This window comes from Bufo bufo, chromosome 6 (genome assembly GCF_905171765.1).
Source record: "Bufo bufo chromosome 6, aBufBuf1.1, whole genome shotgun sequence".
Taxonomy (NCBI): Eukaryota; Metazoa; Chordata; class Amphibia; order Anura; family Bufonidae; genus Bufo; species Bufo bufo.
Genome location: NC_053394.1, coordinates 364,416,102 through 364,440,106, shown reverse-complemented (window position 1 = coordinate 364,440,106; position 24,005 = coordinate 364,416,102). Strand labels below are relative to the sequence as shown.

General features: G+C 45.1%; 1 protein-coding gene across 1 annotated transcript in view; it reads left to right on the top strand.

Annotated features, from left to right (window-relative positions):
* The window catches only part of DGKE (diacylglycerol kinase epsilon), a 36,638-nt gene that overhangs the window by 7,340 nt on the left and 5,293 nt on the right, over positions 1-24,005 (top strand). Inside the window, exons 5-8 of the mRNA XM_040437475.1 lie at positions 4,125-4,282; positions 6,021-6,069; positions 6,230-6,343; positions 8,251-8,322. Coding sequence (XP_040293409.1) covers positions 4,125-4,282; positions 6,021-6,069; positions 6,230-6,343; positions 8,251-8,322 — 393 coding nt within the window. The remainder of the gene's footprint in view (positions 1-4,124; positions 4,283-6,020; positions 6,070-6,229; positions 6,344-8,250; positions 8,323-24,005) is intronic.

Genomic DNA, 24,005 nt, shown 5'->3' with positions numbered 1-24,005 from the left:
CGGGTGTCAGAAATAAAGGTTATACTGTCTGTCTATGCCTGCAAGCCGCACTGCACATGGTGATGGCACTTGATCTCTCATAGCAGGCATTAGGGAATAATATACAGGTCATCATGAGTCCCATCAGTATAATAGCCTCATACAGTATAATGTCTCCCTGTTGCCCCCATACAGGAGCAGCAAGAAGGGGGGGGGGGGGGGGTACAAACTTTTGTCCCATACAGTATAATGTCACCTTATGGCCCCCTTACAGTATAGTTCCTGAGTCCAGACAGTATAATGTCTCCTGGTGGCCCCATGCAGTATAGTGACTCTTGTAGCCCACTGCCTGCCCAGCGGCCATCCCATACAGTTATTAATGTCTCCTTGTGCCCCGCTGCCTGCCCAGCGACAAGCCTATACAGTATATATGTCTCCTTGTGCCCCGCTGCCTGCCCAGCGACCAGCCCATACAGTATATAATGTCTCCTTGTGCCCCGCTGCCTGCCCATATAGTATATACAGTCAGGTCCATAAATATTGGGACATCGACACAATTCTAACATTTTTGGCTCTATACACCACCACAATGGATTTGAAATGAAACGAACAAGATGTGCTTTACCTGCAGACTGTCAGCTTTAATTTGAGGGTATTTACATCCAAATCAGGTGAGCGGTGTAGGAATTACAACAGTTTGCATATGTGCCTCCCACTTGTTAAGGGACCAAAAGTAATGGGACAGAATAATAATCATAAATCAAACTTTCACTTTTTAATACTTGGTTGCAAATCCTTTGCAGTCAATTACAGTCTGAAGTCTGGAACGTATAGACATCACCAGACGCTGGGTTTCATCCCTGGTGATGCTCTGCCAGGCTTCTACTGCAACTGTCTTCAGTTCCTGCTTGTTCTTGGGGCATTTTCCCTTCAGTTTTGTCTTCAGCAAGTAAAAAGCATGCTCAGTCGGATTCAGGTCAGGTAATTGACTTGGCCATTGCATAACATTCCACTTCTTTCCCTTAAAGAACTCTTTGGTTGCTTTTGCAATATGCTTTGGGTCATTGTCCATCTGCACTGTGAAGAGCCGTCCAATGAGTTCTGAAGCATTTGGTTGAATATGAGCAGATAATATTGCCCGAAACACTTCAGAATTCATCCTACTGCTTTTGTCAGAAGTCACATCATCAATAAATACAAGAGAACCAGTTCCATTGGCAGCCATACATGCCCACGCCATGACACTACCACCACCATGCTTCACTGATGAGGTGGTATGCTTAGGATCATGAGCTGTTCCTTTCCTTCTCCATACTCTTCTCTTCCCATCACTCTGGTACAAGTTGATCTTTGTCTCATCTGTCCATAGGATGTTGTTCCAGAACTGTGAAGGCTTTTTTAGATGTCGTTTGGCAAACTATAATCTGGCCTTCCTGTTTTTGAGGCTCACCAATGGTTTACATCTTGTGGTGAACCCTCTGTATTCACTCTGGTGAAGTCTTCTCTTGATTGTTGACTTTGACACACATACACCTACCTCCTGGAGAGTGTTCTTGATCTGGCCAACTGTTGTGAAGGGCGTTTTCTTCACCAGGGAAATAATTCTTCGGTCATCCACCACAGTTGTGTTCCGTGGTCTTCCGGGTCTTTTGGTATTGCTGAGCTCATCGGTGCGTTCCTTCTTTTTAAGAATGTTCCAAACAGTTGTTTTGGCCACGTCTTATGTTTTTGCTATCTCTCTGATGGGTTTGTTGTGTTTTTTTCAGCCTAATGATGGCTTGCTTCACTGATAGAGACAGCTCTTTGCATTTCATCTTGAGAGTTGACAGCAACAGATTCCAAAGGCAAACAGCACACTGGAAATGAACTCTGGACCTTTTATCTGCTCATTGTAATTGGTATAATGAGGGAATAACACACACCTGGCCATGGAACAGCTGAGAAGCCAATTGTCCCATTACTTTTGGTCCCTGAACAAGTGGGAGGCACATATGCAAACTGTTGTAATTCCTACACCGTTCACCTGATTTGGATGTAAATACCCTCAAATTAAAGCTGACAGTCTGCAGTTAAAGCACATAGTGTTCATTTAATTTCAAATCCATTGTGGTGGTGTATAGAGCCAAAAATGTTACAATGGTGTCGATGTCCCAATATTTATGGACCTGACTGTAATGTCTCCTTGTGGCCCGCTGCCTGCCCATGCAGTATATAATGTCTCCTTGTGGCCCGCTGCCTGCCCATGCAGTATATAATGTCTCCTTGTGGCCCGCTGCCTGCCCATGCAGTATATAATGTCTCCTTGTGGCCCTGTGCCTGCCCATGCAGTATATAATGTCTCCTTGTGGCCCGCTTCCTGCCCATGCAGTATATAATGTCTCCTTGTGGCCCGCTGCCTGCCCATGCAGTATATAATGTCTCCTCGTGGCCCGCTGCCTGCCCATGCAGTATATAATGTCTCCTCGTGGCCCGCTGCCTGCCCATGCAGTATAGAACGTCCCCTCGTGGCCCGCTGCCTGCCCATGCAGTATAGAACGTCCCCTCGTGGCCCGCTGCCTGCCCATGCAGTATAGAACGTCCCCTCGTGGCCCGCTGCCTGCCCATGCAGTATAGAACGTCCCCTCGTGGCCCGCTGCCTGCCCATGCAGTATAGAACGTCCCCTCGTGGCCCGCTGCCTGCCCATGCAGTATAGAACGTCCCCTCGTGGCCCGCTGCCTGCCCATGCAGTATAGAACGTCCCCTCGTGGCCCGCTGCCTGCCCATGCAGTATAGAACGTCCCCTCGTGGCCCGCTGCCTGCCCATGCAGTATAGAACGTCCCCTCGTGGCCCGCTGCCTGCCCATGCAGTATAGAACGTCCCATCGTGGCCCGCTGCCTGCCCATGCAGTATATAATGTCTCCTCGTGGCCCGCTGCCTGCCCATGCAGTATAGAACGTCCCCTCGTGGCCCGCTGCCTGCCCATGCAGTATAGAACGTCCCCTTGTGGCCCGCTGCCTGCCCAGCGACCAGCCCATGCAGTATATAATTTCTCCCTGTGGCCCCAAGTTATTTTTTTTTCTAAATGGGTATTTATCACGATATATATCGTTATCGCGATAAATTTCTTAATATCGTTATCGTGGGAATATTTTTTATATCTCCCAACCCTAGATCCGGCACCAAAAACCATGTAAGTCAATGGTGCCAGATCCAGTTTGTTTGGACCCAGGTCCGGCGCCCATTGACTTGCAGTGGTTTTAGAGCTGGATCCGCTTTCTTCAGTTTCGATATAATACAACCGAATCCGTTCTGAACGGTTGTATTATTAGGATGGAAGCGTTTTGCCGTGGTTTTGAGATCCCATGCCAGATCTGAAAACCGTATAGCAATAACGCCGACTGTGAAAAGTTGCCTTACACAGACAGTTCATTGCTGTGAATGGACACTGTGTAAGGCTTAAAGGGGTTGTCTCACTTCAGCAAATGGCATTTATCATGAAGAGAAAGTTGATACAAGGCACTTACTAATGTATTGTTATTCTCCATATTACCTCCTTTGCTGGCTGGAGTCATTTCTCCATCACATTATTCACTGCTGCCCAGAAACAATGCATCTGTTTGAGGACGAGCGACGACAGTAGCATGGTGAACCATCGCTCATCCCCATACTGTGGTCGCTGCCGCTCTTCACCCCCACCGACGAGCAGGCAGTGTGAATGCAGCATAATCTCCATTCCTGCCGGTTCCATAGTTACTGTGGGTTGCAAAAACACATCAAGCATGGCTGCGAGGTGGGAGTCAGTTTTGGGTGATTTCGGTGAAATGTACCGACCACTACCAGCTTTAGTATAAAAATATTACATGAAGGCAGTGAGAAGCCTGAGGTTACAGTACATGTTATTACTAATTATTATACATGGTCCATTTATGAAGAAGTTAGAACCTGGAAAAATAGCGGAGCCCGGGTCGGAAGTTTGACAGCCCTGCCGTCAAGATACATTAGATATAACTAGATTGCTTCTGACCCTTGACATCTTTTATCATTAGATAAGTATTTCTGTGCAAAATAAATATTCTGAAGGCATAACGAGTGCTGACAGGACCATGAAACGATACAATGATGGGGATAATAACTCTTAAGCTCTGCATCCATGTGTGTTTCCAGGGCCAAGAAAATGTCATTCCACAAGTAGCGGTGCTACCCCTTGGAACGGGCAATGACCTAGCTAATACATTAGGATGGGGCGCAGGCTATGCCGGGGATGTTCCAGTGGAGCAAATACTTCGAAATGTAATGGAAGCGGACAGCGTCAAGCTCGACAGGTGAGGAGGAGAACGTTGCATTTAGTAGTTTAATGGAGTAGTGTAGTTGCCTCGGCAATCCCTGAACTTTACAAGTGCTCGAACAGATCTCCTACGCCAGGGATCAGCAACCTCCGGCACTGATTCTGAAACTACAACTCCCAGAATCCTCCTTTCACTTCTATGGGACAGAACAGCCAAGTATGTGTGCATGTTAGGAGTTGTAGTTTCACAGCTGCTGGAGGGCCGAAGGTTGCTGATCCCTCTCCTACACTATCCTCTCTGAGGGAGTTTTCTGTGATTTAGTGTTTTCATGTTAAAAAGCTGTTTAACCCCTTTCTATCTGGGATATTACGCCATGGTAACTGGTTTGTTCCGGTTTTGACTCCTGTGCCGAAACCATCACTTGCAGGCTTAGGCTGTATTATACCCTAATGACGGGGATCAGAGATTGACAACTCCAGGACTGTCCAATGTCCTACTACTGTATGTCCTAACCAACAGGAAACTTGTAGAAACGTCAATCAAGGGGGCAGAGGCTGGGGGTGGTTTACAGCTGATAGCCCAATGCACTGCCTTGACTCATGAACGTTAAGCCGACATTTGCTTTTTCATTAACAAACGAGGCATAATTCATTAAAACTTGGTTTTCTCTCTTATACTTAGCAGTATGGCAACATTGGGAGTGTTTCACTGTCACCCATGTATCAATGTTAGCAGTTTGAGGGTAATAAAACTGATGACAGCCTCCTTTTTTATAGGAGTTTTCTCACCTTAGTGATTGCATTGTTATAATATGCCATGTTTCCAGTTGGTGAACCACCAGAGATCCTTAGAGAAGAGGCTTTAGTGCTAGTCGGGTGCTTAGGCACCTTCACAGTGTTTCTCTGCACAGACACTGCTATACCCCACCCTATGCTGTTCTTTTCTGTACTTTGGGGGTTATGAGTGTCTCTGAGCAAGAGAAAAGCCAATGACAACTTGGTCCTTTCATTCTCGGGATCAGTGGTGGTACCAACTGTATATAGCAATATGCACCGATCAGCCATAACATGAAAACAACTGATAGGTGCAGAGAATTACATTGTCTGAAGGCCTGTCCAGGGTTGAGATATATTAGGCAGCAAGTGAACAGTCAGTTCTTGAAGTTGTAAGGATCTGAGCATGTCCAAAATGGCAGGTCTCGTGGTGTGTTCCCAGTTTGCAGTGGTTAGAACATACCAAAAGTGGTCCAAGGAAGAACAAACAGTGAACTTGCAACAGGGTCATGGGCACCAAGGGTCATTGATGCCTGAGTGAGTGACTGCTAGCCCATCTGGTCTGATCCCACTGAACACTTGCTTTAGCTCAAAAGTGCTGGGCTATGATAGAAAAGTGTTAGAACATACAGGGCTGTGTATGGAACCGTGTAGCCACCGACTTGTTGAGCCTTGTCTACCACCAAAAGTGCCTACTGAAGTATCAGAACTTGACAATAGAGTAAGGAAAACATGGCACCAGGATGCACTGAAAAGAAGACAAGCCAACAGAGACGATGTGATGGTCTGGGCAATGTCCTGCTGGGAAACCTTAGGTCCTGGCCTTCATGTGGTTGTTACTTTGGAGTTAACATGACTGTGCAGGTGTTTTGATGTCTTCCTCAGTATTATCTTTGTACCACACATTTTTACTGTAATCCCAAGATACTAGGAGTTTATCTTCTGTACATGGGGCAGGAATACGTCCATAGCTATACAAAGGCATGATTTCTCTTTTTCAGGTGGAAAGTGCAGGTTACTAACAAGGGCTACAGTCTGAGGAAGCCAAAGGTAAAAAGACCCCTTTATTGTGTTAGTCTTGGGTAACATACAGCAACACATTACAGACAAACCTAAGCCATGCTTTAGTGCCACACTTTCCAGATGTGTGACTTTACATACTTGATGTTAGTAGGACGCTGTAATAATGGGAAATCTCTCTCCTTTTTAGGTTTTGTCAATGAATAATTACTTTTCCATAGGTCCTGATGCCTTGATGGCATTAAACTTCCATACACACCGGGAGAAGACTCCTTCGCTGTTTTCAAGCAGGCTTGTTAATAAAGTAAGTTTCTAGGAGTAGCTTGTGAAAGGTGACGTACACATTAGGTAATTTGGTGAGACCAGCTGACCATGTAATTTGTATGAGGGTGCCCCAACTGTCCTGCGCCTAAGATGTCAGATGGACATTCAGATGCCAGGGTGTATTGTAAGGGTATCTTTAAGTACCGATTGGTTCTGTCCCCTTTAATTTTTATTTATATCACTTTTAATATTCTGTATAATAAAGTTTCCCTTGTAATGTAGTGGGTTAGAGAAGTACCCATCCCCCATTGTGCTGATAAGACCAAACTCCTGAGTGATTTCAGAGATATATGTGATGCACACTTGAGGAGGGGCTGATGGGAATAAGTCTGGTTTGCACACATGCATTTGGAGGACTCCAGCTGGAACTTCATCCTAGGTAGCATGTAAGTAATGATTTGCCCTATCTCTTGTACACCCTGTGGTGTCAATCATGTGTTATAACATGGTAGACAGCCATGTGTTATAGCATGACCGACTGAGTCTCACCCCGTAGTGCATGTTGCGTATTTAGGCTAGTGATGTATTTACTTTTTATTATTTTATTACTTTTTACACTTAATAAACATATTTTATTCACTTAGCCTGCATAAACTTATTCATTCTCCAATCTTTTGAATTCACGTTACGTTACACAGGGGGAAAAAAGGATCGGGCAGATCTAAATTAACAGGGTACAATCAACGGCCTGAGGAGTCTGTTCCCCTCTCACCATTGAGAACACATGCACACTTGTTTGAGTTGAGCATTTATACGTATAGGGGGTGGATTTGGAAGAAATGGCTGTTTGCCAAACAAGCGTTCGGCTGATGACTATGACCTCCTTAACTCCCTTTTAGTCTGATGATTGTAGCCATTTGCAAATTTGGCTACAATTTGGCGCATGTTTGAGTCTGAATCTCTCGGCAGAGCGCTAGCGAGAGATTCAGATTCACGCATGCACTGCAAGTTCTAGGCTAGGATCATTGCCATACATTGGGCACGTGATCCTGAAAGTGGCCGCTGCACAGGCTTGCGGCACAACATCAGCATTTTGGCTTTCCAGTTTTGAGATCCGGCAGAGGATCTTAAAACCTGGCCGAAATGGTACAGTTTTGTCAATGGGGACAATACCAATCAGTATGCATCAGTTCCATTTTGCTGTGTTTTGTGTGGTATGCGAAACGGAACAACCCCGATCCAGCATGAAAAATCAACGTAAGCCAATGGTGCCGGATCCAGTTATTTTTTTTACCGGAAAAAATCTGATCTGTCCCTCATTGACTTACAATGATTTTAATGCTGGATGGGGTTTGTTCCGTTTTGATTTTATACAACCGCATACGAATGGATAGTGTTGTATTGAATGAAACGGATCCGGCAGAGGATCTCAAAACCTGACAAAAAACCGCTGATGTAAAAGTAGCCTAACTCGTTTAATAGCTATAGCCCGTAGCACATTGCTGATAATATATTTTGCATAATTCGCAACATGCTCCTTGCTGTTGTGTACACCTCAGAGTTTTCTATTGGTGTCTAATAGGTGGGGTCCAAGTCACCTGCTAGTATAGATCTCTCCATTTAAAGGGTACCTAAGCCTTTGTAAAAAAAAAATAATAATATAGGGAAAGAGCTGCATTGTATTCTTTGTAGCAGTATTGGCACTTTAAGACATGTTCACATTTGCATTGGAGGCTCCATTTGGGGCTTCTGTCACACAGTCAAAAAAAGCAGAGACAAAAATTCTTGGTGCAGGTCTTTCGTTATTTTTTGTTGTTTTTCTCCTGTAACAAAAATAATAGCAGTGATGTGAACATGTCCTTACTGTAATTTTAAATGTCATTGAAAGTTGCGTAGCTTTTTTTTATTTTACAGGTAAATGATATCTAATGTTTTATTGTGTTTCAGGCAGTATATTTCTTTTATGGAACCAAGGACTGCTTGATCCAGGAATGTAAAGATCTCGACAAGAAAGTTGAGGTAAACATTTTGAGGAGTGGTTTGCTATAAACAATGCAAGTGTGACCTTAAAGGCTATGGACACCTTTTGTGCACTAAAAATCAATAACCCCATATCTTACCGTAATGCAGCAGATAATGAAATTGCACTTGTTTGTTTACTGGTATCGCCTTTGCTTCGCATGCTCTCAGAAATGCTCTTCTATGAATTTTGCTCAGAGCTGTCATCTCCTGTGAGGCTCTGTGGGCATTCCTGTGGATTTCACCAGCACAAGCTCTTCTGCCCCGCCCCCACATCCTGTTACATAGCACAGCTAGCAGCCACTTACATATAGGCTGCTGGAACTTGCAAGTGACTTGGTAGTAAGATTTCATTCCAATCCACAACATGGTGAGTCTTACAGTATGCTACAGCCTGTAATCAGCAGATCTATTTCTCAATTTCCTTTCTGTAGAAAGTCCATTATTTGTAGACACAATAGATATTTCTGCTGATAACGTTAGTGCAGTGATCTACAGTCAGAACCATGGCGTTATACTGTAAGCAGGATATAGATCTCATTACTGACAGCTCTCACTACCTGCGCTCTCTTTTGAACACAGTATTGTGTGCAGTCCGCACAGTGAGCGGTCTCTTTTCCCACACAGATTAGTACAGTGTGATGACACACAAAGCTATGTACACATAGAAGTACACAGCAGGGGAGATTTATCAAAACGAGTGCAAAGGAAAACAGATCTTTTTTTCGCAATTAAGCTGTAAAAAATTAAAAGGTGGAATCTAATTGGTAGCTATGGGTAACTAAGCCAGTTTTACTTTACACCAGTTTCATAAATGACACATATTATATATATATATATATATATATATATATATATATATAAAAATGTATCTGTAAAGAAAAAAATGACAGCACTCTCAAACACTTTATTCACCCCTGTGGCCGCAATGTTTTCAGCTCATTCAGTCTTTTTTATTAAGCTATGAGCTAAAACGTTGCGACTAGTGTTTCAAGTTCGGAGTAGAAGGTTCAGGTTATCTCGTTATGGATTCCGCTACCACGGACCATAAGGGTCCGGTCACACGTCCGCAACTGTTTTGCGTTCCGCAAATTGGGGCACATATGAATTTTTGATCACTTGGTATTACACTTTTTGTCATGTAAGGTGATAAAAAATTGCTTTTTTGGCACATTTTTTTTATTTTATTTTTTTACAGCATTCACCAGACGGTTTGGATCACATGATATTTTTATAGAGCAGGTTGTTACGGACACAGCAATACTTAATATCTGCATTTTTTTAAATTTTAGTTTACACAATAAAAGCATATATTTTTTTTTTTTTAAATCATGTTTTTGTGTCTCCCTTTTTCCTGACGCCTCCACAATGGCACGTGGAGGGTTACCCCGCCTTCTTCAGGGACAGGAAACAGCTTCCGAGCCCAGCCAATAAAGGGCCCCCTCCCTCTTACCTTGCCAGTTGTTTCCTGTCCCTCAGAAGGTCGGGATCTCGAGCACCAGCTTCTTTTCCGCGCGACCTTTAGGTTTGTTGTCCCGGCGCTGCCGGAGGGCCGTCGCAGGGGATAGGATCGCGGGACCCGGCGATTTGGTCCCTCCTTCCCTTGGTGAAATGCCAGCTGCGCTGGTCACCCCGGGCTGTTTTCCGCGTTACGGTCGAGCCGGCGTCTCTGTGCGGCATGAGGGGGGCGTTCCTGGGCCTGGGAACGCCCCCATATTCCTCCTATAGCTGCCGCGTGCACCTCAGTGACGTGGATTATCGCATCTTCAGAACGGGCCGGCGCGACGCATGGGAGGGGGGGGAAGAGGAAGTGCGGGCTGTCGGCGTCCTGCCCAGATCATACTGATCCTGCAGCTCCCAAAGCGCTCCTCTGGCCATCCGACGATGCAAGCCGAAGGAGACTCCCCCAGAAAGCCCACAGATACCTCCAGGCCTTCTAGCTCGGTAAGCCTCCTCCCTACTCCATGTATGAGGGGTTTTTGTTTTATCATGCTCTATTTATTTTATCATGCTCACTTATGTGTACTTGCACCCGGTTTTCTTCTGGTGGTGGTTCCAAAAAAAAATAAAAAATCTATTCCTGCCGTTTGTGTCTCCAAGGGGAGAGAACCTTCTAAGGGCTGTTTCTCACGAGCGGATGCCGTGCGTGACATCCGCTCCGTGAATGAGAGCCAAGACCCGATGCAGACTGCAGAGGCACGGAGCATTAACATGATTGATAATGCTCCGTGCCTCTCTGTGATCTCTTTACTACGAAATCACAGTGACAACTTTATCTCACTGTGATTTCGTAGTAAAGAGATCACAGAGAGGCACGGAGCATTATCAATCATGTTAATGCTCCGTGCTTCTGCAGTTCGCATCGGGTCTTGGCTCTCATTCACGGAGCGGATGTCACGCACTGCATCCGCTCGTGTGAAACAGCCCTAAAAAGGAACTATCCATCAGAAGAAAATGTGCCATTTGCAAGAAAACTCTTTCTGGCTCACATAAAAAATCTTTGTCGCAACATTTCTGACATAAAGTGGTCTCAGAAGAAACCCCTTCCCTGGTGGAGACTCTGAGAAACATGATTAAAGAAGAAGTAGGGTCAGCAGTAGAAGCAAAGCTATCTGCCATACCGCCCAGACCTTCCACTTCTAGCAGCCCCATTATGGAGCAAGATTCTAATCTTGATGAAGGAGAAATTTCATCCGGTTCAGACTCTGATATTTCGGAAGACGCCTATGGTCGACCCCTGTGTTCCGTGGAAGAGACGGAATCCTTGTTAAAAAAAAATCAGAGCTACCATTAATCTGGAAGAAGCGAAAGAGCCACTATCTGTACAAGATCAGATGTTCGCAGCTCTAGGAGATAAGAAAAAACGTGTTTTTCCTGTCCATGCTAATATTAAGTCCTTAATCCAAACTGAATGGAAAGACCCTGAAAAGAGACAATCCGCCTCTAAGATATTCAAGAGAAAATATCCATTTGGGGAAGAGGACTCGGCCACTTGGGATAAGACGCCTAAAGTGGATCCCCCCGTGGCAAGAATTTCAAAAAAATCTGCCCTACCCTTTGAAGACCTGGGACTTTTTAAGGATCCCATGGATAAAAAATGTGAAAGTCTCCTAAAAATGACATGGGAATCTTCCACCGCTATATTGAGACCAGGTATCTCTGCAACCTACACCGCCAGAACCCTGTCTCTGTGGTTGGGACAGTTAGAGGAACATATTGAATCCGGCACGACTAGAGAAGACTTCCTTGCTTCAATCCCTATACTAAAGCAGGCTGCCAATTTTATCGCTGATGCTTCTGCAGATATAGTAAAACTATCTGCCAGAACAGCCGCCCTATCAAACGCTTCACGAAGAGCTATTTGGTTGCGTACCTGGTCAGGTGATACGGCGTCAAAAAATAAGCTCTGTTCTTTGCCGTGTGAAGGAGATAGAGTTTTGGCACGGCTCTGGATGACATCTTGGAAAAAGCATCGGATAGGAAGAAGGGCTTTCCCACTGAATCAAAGTGTTTTTTTTTTTTTTTGTTTTTTTTTTACAAGAGATGTTCCTTTCGGCCCCAGAGACGTGGTAAATTTGACCAAAAAAAGAAGGATTCAGGACAATCTTGGCAGTCTACCAGAAGGAAAGGGGTTCTTGTTTAACCCCGACAAGTCCACCCGCACATCCTCCCAATGACGCCAGAGGGGCCGTAGGGGGAGAATAGGGGGAGTTTTTTCACTCTGCCTGGGAGAATATTCAAGCTTGCCCCTGGGTACTAGAGGGGATAGAAAAAGGATACAGTCTGGAGTTCAACCATTATCCCCCAGATCGATATATGGAAAACATAAAATTAAAAGCGGAAAACCAAAAGGCAATGGACGTACAGATATCGCTCCTGTTGGAGAAGAGGGCCATTGTTCCTGTACCAGTGGAAGAACGGAAGGAAGGTTTTTATTCACCAATTTTTCTGGTAAAAAAGCCGAACGGCTCCTTCAGAGCAATAATAAATTTGAAAGCCCTAAACAAGTACATAGTGTACAAAAGGTTCAAGATGGAGTCAATAAAATCCGTGACCAACCTCCTTCAAAAGGACTGTTTTCATGGTAACATTACACCTGGCAGATGCCTATTACCATGTTCCAATCCGAGAGAAAGACCAGAAGTTTTTGAGGACGGCGGTATGGTTCAAAGGATCCCTATGTCACTACCAGTTACAGGTTCTTCCATTTGGCCTCCAGTTCAGCTCCAAGACTATTCATGAAAGTCATGACGGAAGTGGCAAAACATTTTCATCTGGCAGGCATCTTATTCATCCCATACCTGGACGATTTTTTGATTGCAGCTCCATCGGAAGACCTCCTGCTTCGTCACCTTCAAATTATACAGAAGACCCTGACCAACCTAGGATAGATAATCAACAAGGAAAAATCATGTCTGCTTCCCTCAAAAAGAATGACATTTTTGGGAGTTCTGCTGGACTCAATTCTGATGACTTCCTTCCAGAGCAAAAACAGGACACCTTGATTTCTAGCGTCGAGAATTTCCAAAGACAGAAGCGTCCCTCTTTCTGGAATATAATGACAGTCCTGGGTCTTATGACTTCAACAATCCCGTCAGTAAAATGGGCCCAGCACCATACAAGAACACTCCAGTCCTTTCTTTTAGAGAGCTGGGACAAAAAACAAACTTCCTTAAACAAAATAATAAAAATTCCATCTCGTGTAAAAACATCCTTATCTTGGTGGATGAATCAAACAAATCTTTCCCGGGGCGTTGCATGGAAGCCGACGAATCAGGTCGTCATCACTACGGATGCCAGCCAACACGGGTGGGGAGCACACATGGAAAAACAGTTGCAGCAGGGTCTATGGGAATCTCACCTACAACAAGCCTCATCAAACTTGAGAGAACTGAGAAATCCTAAGATGGTCAGAGAAAAATCTACTGTCTGTCCGCAACCCATGTGAGGGGAAAAGAAAATAAAGTAGCGGACTTCCTCAGCAGAGACCGACTAAGGGCAGGAGAATGGACTCTGAACCAACAGGTCTTCAAACAAATCTGTTCCAAATGGGGCACTCCAAGTGTCGACCGGTTTGCCACAAGAAAAAACACACAGGTCAGGGACTTTTTCTCCCTCTCAGCCCTAGATTGTCCCCTGAGTGTGGACGCCTTGTCAACACTTTGGCCCCAGCAGCTGCTCTATGCCTTTCCTCCCTTTCCCCTGATACAAAGGGTCTTAGCCAAGATCATAGAGGAGAATGCCCAGATCATACTGATAACTCTGTTCTGGCCCAGAAGATCATAGTTCCCAGTCCTAAAGAACCTTGCAGGGGAAGACTTTTGAATCCTCCCTCCCCAACCGGATCTATTGTTTCAGGGCCCAGTTGTTCATCCCAGCTTCACTTAACAGCCTGGAGGCTGAAAGGAGTATACTAAGAGGGAAAGGTTTTTCAGAGGCAGTAATATCCACCCTTTTGCAAAGTAGAAAACCTGTTACATCAAGAATATATCTGAGAGCCTGGGAAGCCTTTCTGCGATTTAGCGGCGGCAAATATGATCCTTCCGGAGAACTTCAGGTGGTGCTAATCCTGGACTTCATTCAGGCGAGACTAGATAAAGGACTATCTGTGAGTACCTTTTAACAGTCCAGGTAGCAGCTTTTAAGTGCATTTTTAAATAGCAAGATATCAGACATAAATGTTATCAGAATGTTCCTTAGGGGGCAAGTAGAATCCGCCCAAAATTAAGATCTTCAGTTCCGCCCTGGGATTTAAATCTGGTCCTATCCAGATTAATGTATCTGTCCTTTGAACCTAGAGCTGAAATCCCCTTGAACATTGACCCTCAAGATTTTTTGTTAGCCATCGCTACATCAAGAAGAGTAGGGGAGATTCAGGCCTTTTCCATCCTACCTCCTTATCTTGGGATTCTGGAGGATAGAATCATATTGAAACATGCTCCTGAATTTCTGCCTAAAGTTGTAACAAAGTTCCACTGTCAAAAGGAAGTTACCGTACTCTTCCCTCCTTCTGTTCCCAGACGACCTCGGAGTTGGAAAAACTATTTCATAACCTAGACGTTAGGAGATGCGTCCTACAATATATGGAGGCCACAAAAGATCTAAGAAAATCCAACCAGCTACTTGTACAATATCTGGGTCTGCATCGTGGCCAGGCAGCTAGCAAGACTTCCACCTCTAGATGGATCAAGGCCTGCATTGTCCTAGCCTACGAAACGGAAGGGCTAGCTCCTCCACCTTTGTTGAGAGCCCACTCCACCGGGGCATTGGCCACATCCTGGGCTGAAGGGGCCTAGGCTTCGATAGAAGAAATATGTCGGGCAGCCACATGGTCCAATCCCGGCACCTTTTTTAAACATTACAAATTGGACGTCTCTACAAATAGTCCTGTCGGAAGTTGTCCCACCCTGATAATGTCTCCTATATTATTCCTCCACGTAGTGCCGTTGTGGAGGCGTCAGGAAAAAATGATAATTACTCTTACCGGTAATTGGATTTCCCTTTTTAGCCTCCACAACCCACCAAAAAAAAAGGATATAAAAAGAGATAAGATATTTTTGACTATTTAACATTTTCGATTCCATTACGCTCAGGAGAATTAATCCTGACCTCGTATATTGAACGATACCATTTTTTGTTGTTATTTACCTTTTATTAAATTTAGAATTGTTTTCATCTATGAGTACTAGGTTACTAACTGGCAAGGTAAGAGGGAGGGGGCCCTTTATTGGCTGGGCTCGGAAGCTGTTACCTGTCCCTGAAGAAGGCGGGGTAACCCTCCACGTAGTGCCGTTGTAGAGGCTAAAGGAAAATCCAATTACCGGTAAGAGTAATTATAATTTTTTTGAAAGCCATATTTATTTTTTATTTTTTAAACGATTATCTTAGGTAGGGTCTCATTTTTTGCGAGATGAGATGGCGGTTTGATTGGTACCATTTTGGGGCATATATGACTTTTGATCGCTTGGTATTACACTTTTTGTGATGTAAGATGCCACATTTTATTTTTTTATGGTGTTCACCAGATGGGTTGGATCGCATGCTATTTTTATAGTACAGGTCATTACAGACATGACGATACCTAATATGTGCATTTTTTAAACTTTTTATTTTATACAATAAAAACATGTTTGAAAGCCATTTTCTTTTTCTTTTTTTTTTTTTGGATGATTGGCTTATGTAGGGGTAGTATTTAGTGTTAGGATCAGTCTAACAGATCGCCTTGACGTACGGCAGGCTGGCTCAGATGGTTTTGTACAAAATGCATTGGCGTAGCATTAGCACTTTAATTTTTGGCATTATTGTACTTTATCTGATTTGCAGGGTGCTGCTGCATTGTCTCCTTTTTTTTTTTTTTTTTCCTCTGGCTTATGTAGGGGCTAATTTTTTGTGGGGTGAGGTCACGGTTTGATTGGTAGTAATTTTGGGTACATATGACTTTTTGGATCACTTTTTATACATTTTGTGGGAAGTGCGGTGGGCAAAATTGCAATTCCATCATAGTTTTTCTTATTTTTATTTTTTTATGATGTTCATAGCATAATCCTTTTATAGATAAGGTCCTTACAGACGCGGCGATACCAAACATGTTTAGTGTTTGTTTGTTTTTTAACCGGGATATAGGAAGAAGTTAGATATGTTTTTTTTGTTTTCCCTTTTTCATTTCCACTTTTTTGTTTTGTTTTTTTACACTTCTTTTTTTTTTTTTTTTTTTAGTCAGACCCACTTGGTTCTTGAAGATCCAGTGGGTCTGATGCCTCTACAATAGTATATTCTCATTCACAGTAGGCCTGATCAGGCTCAGCTATACCATGGCAATCCGGATGCCTGTGAAGGCGCCTGGTTGCCATGGTAACAATCGGGACGCTGCCACAGCAGCGCAGCGGCCCGATGGGGGAGGGAGCTCCCTCCCTCAGTTTACCCTTCAAACATCGGGCCACTGCCACAGCAGAACAGCGGCCCGATGATTATCCCCTCCATGCAGCGGTCCCTAAGAACCTCGACATGGAAGGGGTTAAACTGCCGACGAGGGTGCCAGCACCGATGTCGGCCAGTTCAAGCAGAGTGTCAGCTGTATGTTGCAGCTAACACTCTGCCCCGCTGCCGCTCTGCAAACCTTTTACTGTTGCGTCGCCAGCCACCCGGAAGGGAGGGCTTGTTGCAGGGGTTATGTCTTCAGTTTGAAGCAGACTGTCAGCTGTATGTTACAGCTGACAGTAGAGGTCGCACTACATTTTTTCCAGAAGAATAAAAATACTCCTTTTAACAATTTTGAGGAGTATTTTTAGCTAAGGAGGAGTACGAATTTTGCGGTAATTCACATATATAATGCATACGCCTACATAACGTTATGAGGCTGATATTTCTGCAGGGAAACCATTGCTAGTCACCCCTGCAGAAATAAATGTAGACAATTTTACATTTATCCAACATCATACACTAAACATAAGACCACTGCTGCCGTGCACAGTGCCCACCTGACGCTGCCGTGCACAGTGCCCACCTGACGCTGCCGTGCACAGTGCCCACCTGACGCTGCCGTGCACAGTGCCCACCTGACGCTGCCGTGCACAGTGCCCACCTGACGCTGCCGTGCTCAGTGCCCACCTGACGCTGCCGTGCTCAGTGCCCACCTGACGCTGCCGTGCTCAGTGCCCACCTGACGCTGCCGTGCTCAGTGCCCACCTGACGCTGCCGTGCTCAGTGCCCACCTGACGCTGCCGTGCTCAGTGCCCACCTGACGCTGCCGTGCTCAGTGCCCACCTGACGCTGCCGTGCTCAGTGCCCACCTGACGCTGCCGTGCTCAGTGCCCACCTGACGCTGCCGTGCTCAGTGCCCACCTGACGCTGCCGTGCTCAGTGCCCACCTGACGCTGCCGTGCACAGTGCCCACCTGACGCTGCCGTGCACAGTGCCCACCTGACGCTGCCGTGCACAGTGCCCACCTGACGCTGCCGTGCACAGTGCCCACCTGACGCTGCCGTGCACAGTGCCCACCTGACGCTGCCGTGCTCAGTGCCCACCTGACGCTGCCGTGCTCAGTGCCCACCTGACGCTGCCGTGCTCAGTGCCCACCTGACGCTGCCGTGCTCAGTGCCCACCTGACGCTGCCGTGCTCAGTGCCCACCTGACGCTGCCGTGCTCAGTGCCCACCTGACGCTGCCGTGCTCAGTGCCCACCTGACGCTGCCGTGCTCAGTGCCCACCTGACGCTGCCGTGCTCAGTGCCCACCTGACGCTGCCGTGCTCAGTGCCCACCTGACGCTGCCGTGCTCAGTGCCCACCTGACGCTGCCGTGCTCAGTGCCCACCTGACGCTGCCGTGCTCAGTGCCCACCTGACGCTGCCGTGCTCAGTGCCCACCTGACGCTGCCGTGCTCAGTGCCCACCTGACGCTGCCGTGCTCAGTGCCCACCTGACGCTGCCGTGCACAGTGCCCACCTGACGCTGCCGTGCACAGTGCCCACCTGACGCTGCCGTGCACAGTGCCCACCTGACGCTGCCGTGCACAGTGCCCACCTGACGCTGCCGTGCACAGTGCCCACCTGACGCTGCCGTGCACAGTGCCCACCTGACGCTGCCGTGCTCAGTGCCCACCTGACGCTGCCGTGCTCAGTGCCCACCTGACGCTGCCGTGCTCAGTGCCCACCTGACGCTGCCGTGCTCAGTGCCCACCTGACGCTGCCGTGCTCAGTGCCCACCTGACGCTGCCGTGCTCAGTGCCCACCTGACGCTGCCGTGCTCAGTGCCCACCTGACGCTGCCGTGCTCAGTGCCCACCTGACGCTGCCGTGCTCAGTGCCCACCTGACGCTGCCGTGCTCAGTGCCCACCTGACGCTGCCGTGCTCCCCTAACTCCTCCCACACATATGGCTGGTCACATGACTGTGAAATCACCATAGGTCCTGTAACCACAATGTACTGTTTAGTCCAGGAGCTGCTCCTGGTGAGAGAGATTTCCGTGAGGGGCGGGGCTTCATGTGTGTCGGATCTGATACAGCGTTCCTGACTAGGGGGGAGGGAGACGGAGACAGCGCGCGCTGTCGTGTGCACAGGAGGAGTTGTAGTAAATCTGTCAGATGACGGATTCTCTGTAAACTCGCTAAGCAGCCTGCTGTGCATAGAAAGCACAGCAGGCTGTAGAACAAAAATGAAAAAAGATAAAAAGAACCAATTGGAGAAATGATTTTCTCCACCAAATAAATTAAGTAGTGTAAAAAAATATTTTTTTTTACAAAGGTGTCCATATCCTTTAAAGTTTCTCATGTAAATTTACTGGTGTTTTCTAACTTTTAAAATTATTTTTCTGTTGATATCTAAGGTTACTTTATATTGTACGTGTATATTATATATTTGAATTTGTAAAAAATAACTGATAGGGGTTTTCCGAGATTTTTTTTAACTGATTACCTATCCAGGGGATAGGTTATCAGTATCTGATCAATGGGGGTCCAACATCTGGGACTCCTGCCGATGAGCTGTTGGATAAGTTGTTGGTGCTCGCAGTAGCGCATTTTACAGCAGCTGTGCTTGGTATCGCTCTCGGCTCCGTTCACTTGTGGGGCTAAGGTAACCCTAAGCCATGTGACCGATGAACAAGACCAGTGGCTTCTCAAAGGGCTGATTGGCGGAGGTCCCGGTTGTCTGATCCCCACCGATCAGATACTGATGACCTATCCAGAGGTTGGGGCTCATGCACACGACCGTATGTATTATCCACAAAAGAGTTAAAAAGACAGGCGGCAGTGCCTCATGTGTGGTGCTGTTTTGTATTAAGATAGTGACATCCAAAATAGTTGCGCTTACCCTTTGCTGTTGTGAGGAGTCACAACAGCTATATCTCGCTTCGCTGGTATTATCCGACCAGCATACGGAGTGCCTGCACTGCTGCCTTGGTTCTTACCCGTGCCGGGGATGCGGCCGTCGGGATGAAGCGATCAGTGAAGAAAGATTGGAACCTCTGTATCAGCGCTGTCAGCAGGGATGCAGTAGTAGGTAAGTATTGGTAAAAGCAGATAGTATTTTATTTACGGTCAACGCGTTTCAAGGGCGTTGACCATAAATGAATTACTCTCTGCTTTTACCAATACTTACAGTCATGGCCGTAAATGTTGGCACCCCTGACATTTTTCAAGAAAATTAAGTATTTCTCACAGAAAAGTATTGCAGTAACACATGTTTTGCTATACACATGTTTATTCCCTTTGTGTGTATTGGAACAAAACCAAAAAAGGAGGAAAAAAAGCAAGTTGGACATAATGTCACACCAAACTCCAAAAATGGTCTGGACAAAATTATTGGCACCCTTAACTTAATATTTGGTTGCACATCCTTTAGAAAAAATAACTGAAATCAGTCGCTTCCTATAACCATCAATAAACTTCTGACAACTCTCACCCGGAATTTTGGACCACTCTTCCTTAGCAAACTGCTCCAGGTCTCTCTTATTGGAAGTTTTTTTTTTAAGAAGATGGAGAACCGCACTCTATTCGGCAAGTTCTGGTGCCAATCAAGGGACAGCCAGTATACATATAGTAAAGTTGAGGCACACAGATTTTTAGTGTTGCAATTTCAAAAGGGTTTATTCATTCAATTCATACAGTAGTTTCATCCATTTGCCCAATGTTTGTATTAATGAGTATGAACAGTATTCTTAGACCGGACGTTTCGGTCACATTACACCTTCATCTGCGGTCACATTTTATCTATAATAAAGTAATTAACATGAGCTGGATTAGAACCACAGACAATCAGGGTAAATACAGATATACAGACCTATGACAGTGAAGAAGTCCAAAATGGTGCTAAATGTCAAGTATACATTGAAATGAGAAGTCCACAAAGTCCATAATGGGGAATTCTATAGGTGCTCAGTCCGTATTTCATATCCATCATATAGTACACGTCTACATGAATCCTAAATAATCATGATAATATGAACCAGTATCGAGCATATTATCATGATTATTTAGGATTCATGTAGACGTGTACTATATGATTGAAATGAAATATGGACTGAGCACCTATAGAATTCCCCATTATGGACTTTGTGGACTTCTCATTTCAATGTATACTTGACATTTAGCACCATTTTGGACTTCTTTACTGTCATAGGTCTGTATATCTGTATTTACCCTGATTGTCTCAGTGGTTCTAATCCAGCTCATGTTAATTACTTTATTATAGATAAAATGTGACCGCAGATGAAGGTGTAATGTGACCGAAACGTCCGGTCTAAGAATGCTGTTCATACTCATTAATACAAACATTGGGCAAATGGATGAAACTACTGTATGAATTGAATGAATAAACCCTTTTGAAATTGCAACACTAAAAATCAGTGTGCCTCAACTATACTATCTCTTATTGGAAGGGCGCCTTTTCCCAACAGCAATTTTAAGATCTCTCCACAGGTGTTCAATGGGATTTAGATCTGGACTCATTTCTTGGCCACTTCAGAACTCTCCAGCGCTTTGTTGCCATACATTGTCCTGCTGGAAGACCCAAGATCTTGGATGCAAACCCAGCTTTCTGACACTGGGCTCTACAGTGCGACCCAAAATCCGTTGGTAATCCTCAGATTTCACGATGCCTTGCACACATTCAAGGCACCCAGTGCCAGAGGCAGCAAAACAACCCCAAAGCATCAACGAACCTCCACCATATTTCACTGTAGGTACTGTGTTCTTTTCTTTGTAGGCCTCATTCAGTTTTCGGTAAACAGTAGAATAATGTGCTTTACCAAAAAGCTCTATCTTGGTCTCCTCTGTCCACAAGATGTTTTCCCAGAAGGATTTTGCCTTAAGTTCATTTTTGCACAATGTAGTCTTGCTTTTTTATGTCTGTGTCAGCAGTGGGGTCCTCTTGGGTCTCCTGCCATAGCGTTTCAATTCATTTAAATGTCGATGGATAGTTTGCGCTGACAATGATGCTCCCTGAGCCTGCAGGACATCTTGAATATGTTTGGAACTTGTTTGGGGCTGCTTATTTATCCGGACTATCTTGCGTTGACACCTTTCATAAATTTTTCTCTTCTGTCCACACCCAGGGAGATTAGCTGCGGTACCATGGGTTACAAACTTCTTGATAATGTTGCGCACTGTGGACAAAGGAAAATCTAGATCTCTGGAGATGGACTTGTAACCTTGAGATTGTTGATATTTTTCCACAATTTTGGTTCTCAAGTCCTCGGACAGTTCTCTTCTCCTTTCTGTTGTCCATGCTTACAATGCAAAGACTAAGTGAACTTCTCTCCTTTTTATCTGCTTTCATGTGTGATTTTTATATTGCCCACACCTGTTACTTGCCCCAGGTGAGTTTACCACCTCAGCCCCCAGTGCTTAAACACCCTTAATGACCAGGCCACTTTTTACACTTCTGACCTACACTACTTTCACCATTTATTGCTCGGTCATGCAACTTACCACCCAAATGAATTTTACCTCCTTTTCTTCTCACTAATAGAGCTTTCATTTGGTGGTATTTCATTGCTGCTGACATTTTTACTTTTTTTGTTATCAATCGAAATTTAACGTTTTTTTTTTTGCAAAAAAATGAAATTTTTCACTTTCAGTTGTAAAATTTTGCAAAAAAAACGAGATCCATATATAAATTTTGCTCTAAATTTATTGTTCTACATGTCTTTGCTAAAAAAAAAAATGTTTGGGTAAAAAAAAAAATGGTTTGGGTAAAAGTTATAGCGTTTACAAACTATGGTACAAAAATGTGAATTTCCGCTTTTTGAAGCAGCTCTGACTTTCTGAGCACCTGTCATGTTTCCTGAGGTTCTACAATGGCCAGACAGTACAAACACCCCACAAATGACTCCATTTCGGAAAGTAGACACCCTAAGGTATTCGCTGATGGGCATAGTGAGTTCATAGAACTTTTTTTATTTTTTGTCACAAGTTAGCGGAAAAAGATTATTTTTTTATTTTTTCTTTTTTTTTTCTTTTTTTCTTACAAAGTCTCATATTCCACTAACTTGTGACAAAAAATAAAAGCTTCCATGAACTCACTATGCAGCCTAGATGCGCAAAGGTGCCCAAATTCCTTTTAGGAGGGCATTTTTAGACATTTGGATACCAGACTTCTTCTCACGCTTTGGGGCCCCTAGAATGCCAGGGCAGTATAAATACCCTACATGTGACCCCATTTTGGAAAGAAGACACCCCAAGGTATTCAATGAGGGGCATGGCGAGTTCATCGAAATTTTTTTTTTTTGGCACAAGTTAGCGGAACTTGATATTTTTAATTTTTTTCTCACAAAGTCTCCCTTTCCGCTAACTTGGGACAAAAATTTCAATCTTTCATGGACTCAATATGCCCCTCACGGAATACCTGGGGGTGTCTTCCTTCCGAAATGGGGTCACATGTGGGGTATTTATACTGCCCTGGCATTCTAGGGGCCCTAAAGCGTGAGAAGAAGTCTGGAATATAAATGTCTAAAAAATTTTACGCATTTGGATTCCGTGAGGGGTATGGTGAGTTCATGTGAGATTTTATTTTTTGACACAAGTTAGTGGAATATGAGACTTTGTAAGAAAAAAAAAAAAAAATTCCACTAACTTGGGCCAAAAAAATGTCTGAATGGAGCCTTACAGAGGGGTGATCAATGACAGGGGGGGTGATCAATGACAGGGGGGTGATCAGAGAGTCTATATGGGGTGATCACCCCCCTATAAGGCTCCATTCAGATGTCCGTATGTGTTTTGCGGATCCGATCCATGTATCCGTGGATCCGTAAAAATCATACGGACGTCTGAATGGAGCTTTACAGGGGGTTGATCAATGACAGGGGTGTAATCAATGACAGGGGGGTGATCAGGGAGTCTATATGGGGTGATCACCACAGTCATTGATCATGCCCCTGTAAGGCTCCATTCAGACGTCCGGATGCGTTTTGTGGATCCGATCCATCTATCAGTGGATCCGTAAAAACATGCGGACATCTGAATGCAGCCTGACAGGGGGGTGATCAATGACGAGGGGGGTGATCAGGGAGTCTATATGGGGTGATCACCACAGTCATTGATCACGCCCCTGTAAGGCTCCATTCAGACGTCCGTATGCGTTTTGCGGATCCGATCCATCTATCAGTGGATCCGTAAAAATCATGCGGACATCTGAATGGAGCTTTACAGGGGGTTGATCAATGACAGGGGGGTAATCAATGACAGGGGGGTGATCAGGGAGTCTATATGGGGTGATCAAGGGTGAATAAGGGGTTAATAAGTGACAGGGGGGGGGTGTAGTGTAGTGGTGCTTGGTGCAACATATTACTAAGCTACCTGTGTCCTCTGGTGTTTGATCCAAACAAAGGGGACCACCAGAGGACCAGGTAGCAGGTATATTAGACGCTGTTATCAAAACAGCGTCTAATATACCTGTTAGGGGTTAAAAAAAACACATCTCCAGCCTGCCAGCGAACGATCGGCGCTGGCAGGCTGGAGATCAACTCTCTTACCTTCCGTTCCTGTGTGCGCGCGTTCACAGAAAATCTTGCGTCTCGCGAGATGACGCGTATATGCGTGACTGTGCGCAGCGCTGCCACCTCCGGAACGCGAATCTGCGTTAGGCGGTCCGGAGGCGGTTAAAGGAGCATCACATGCTTGAAACAATCTTATTTATCCACAGTTTTGAAAGGGTGCCAATAATTTTGTCCAGCCTGTTTTTGGAGTTTGGTG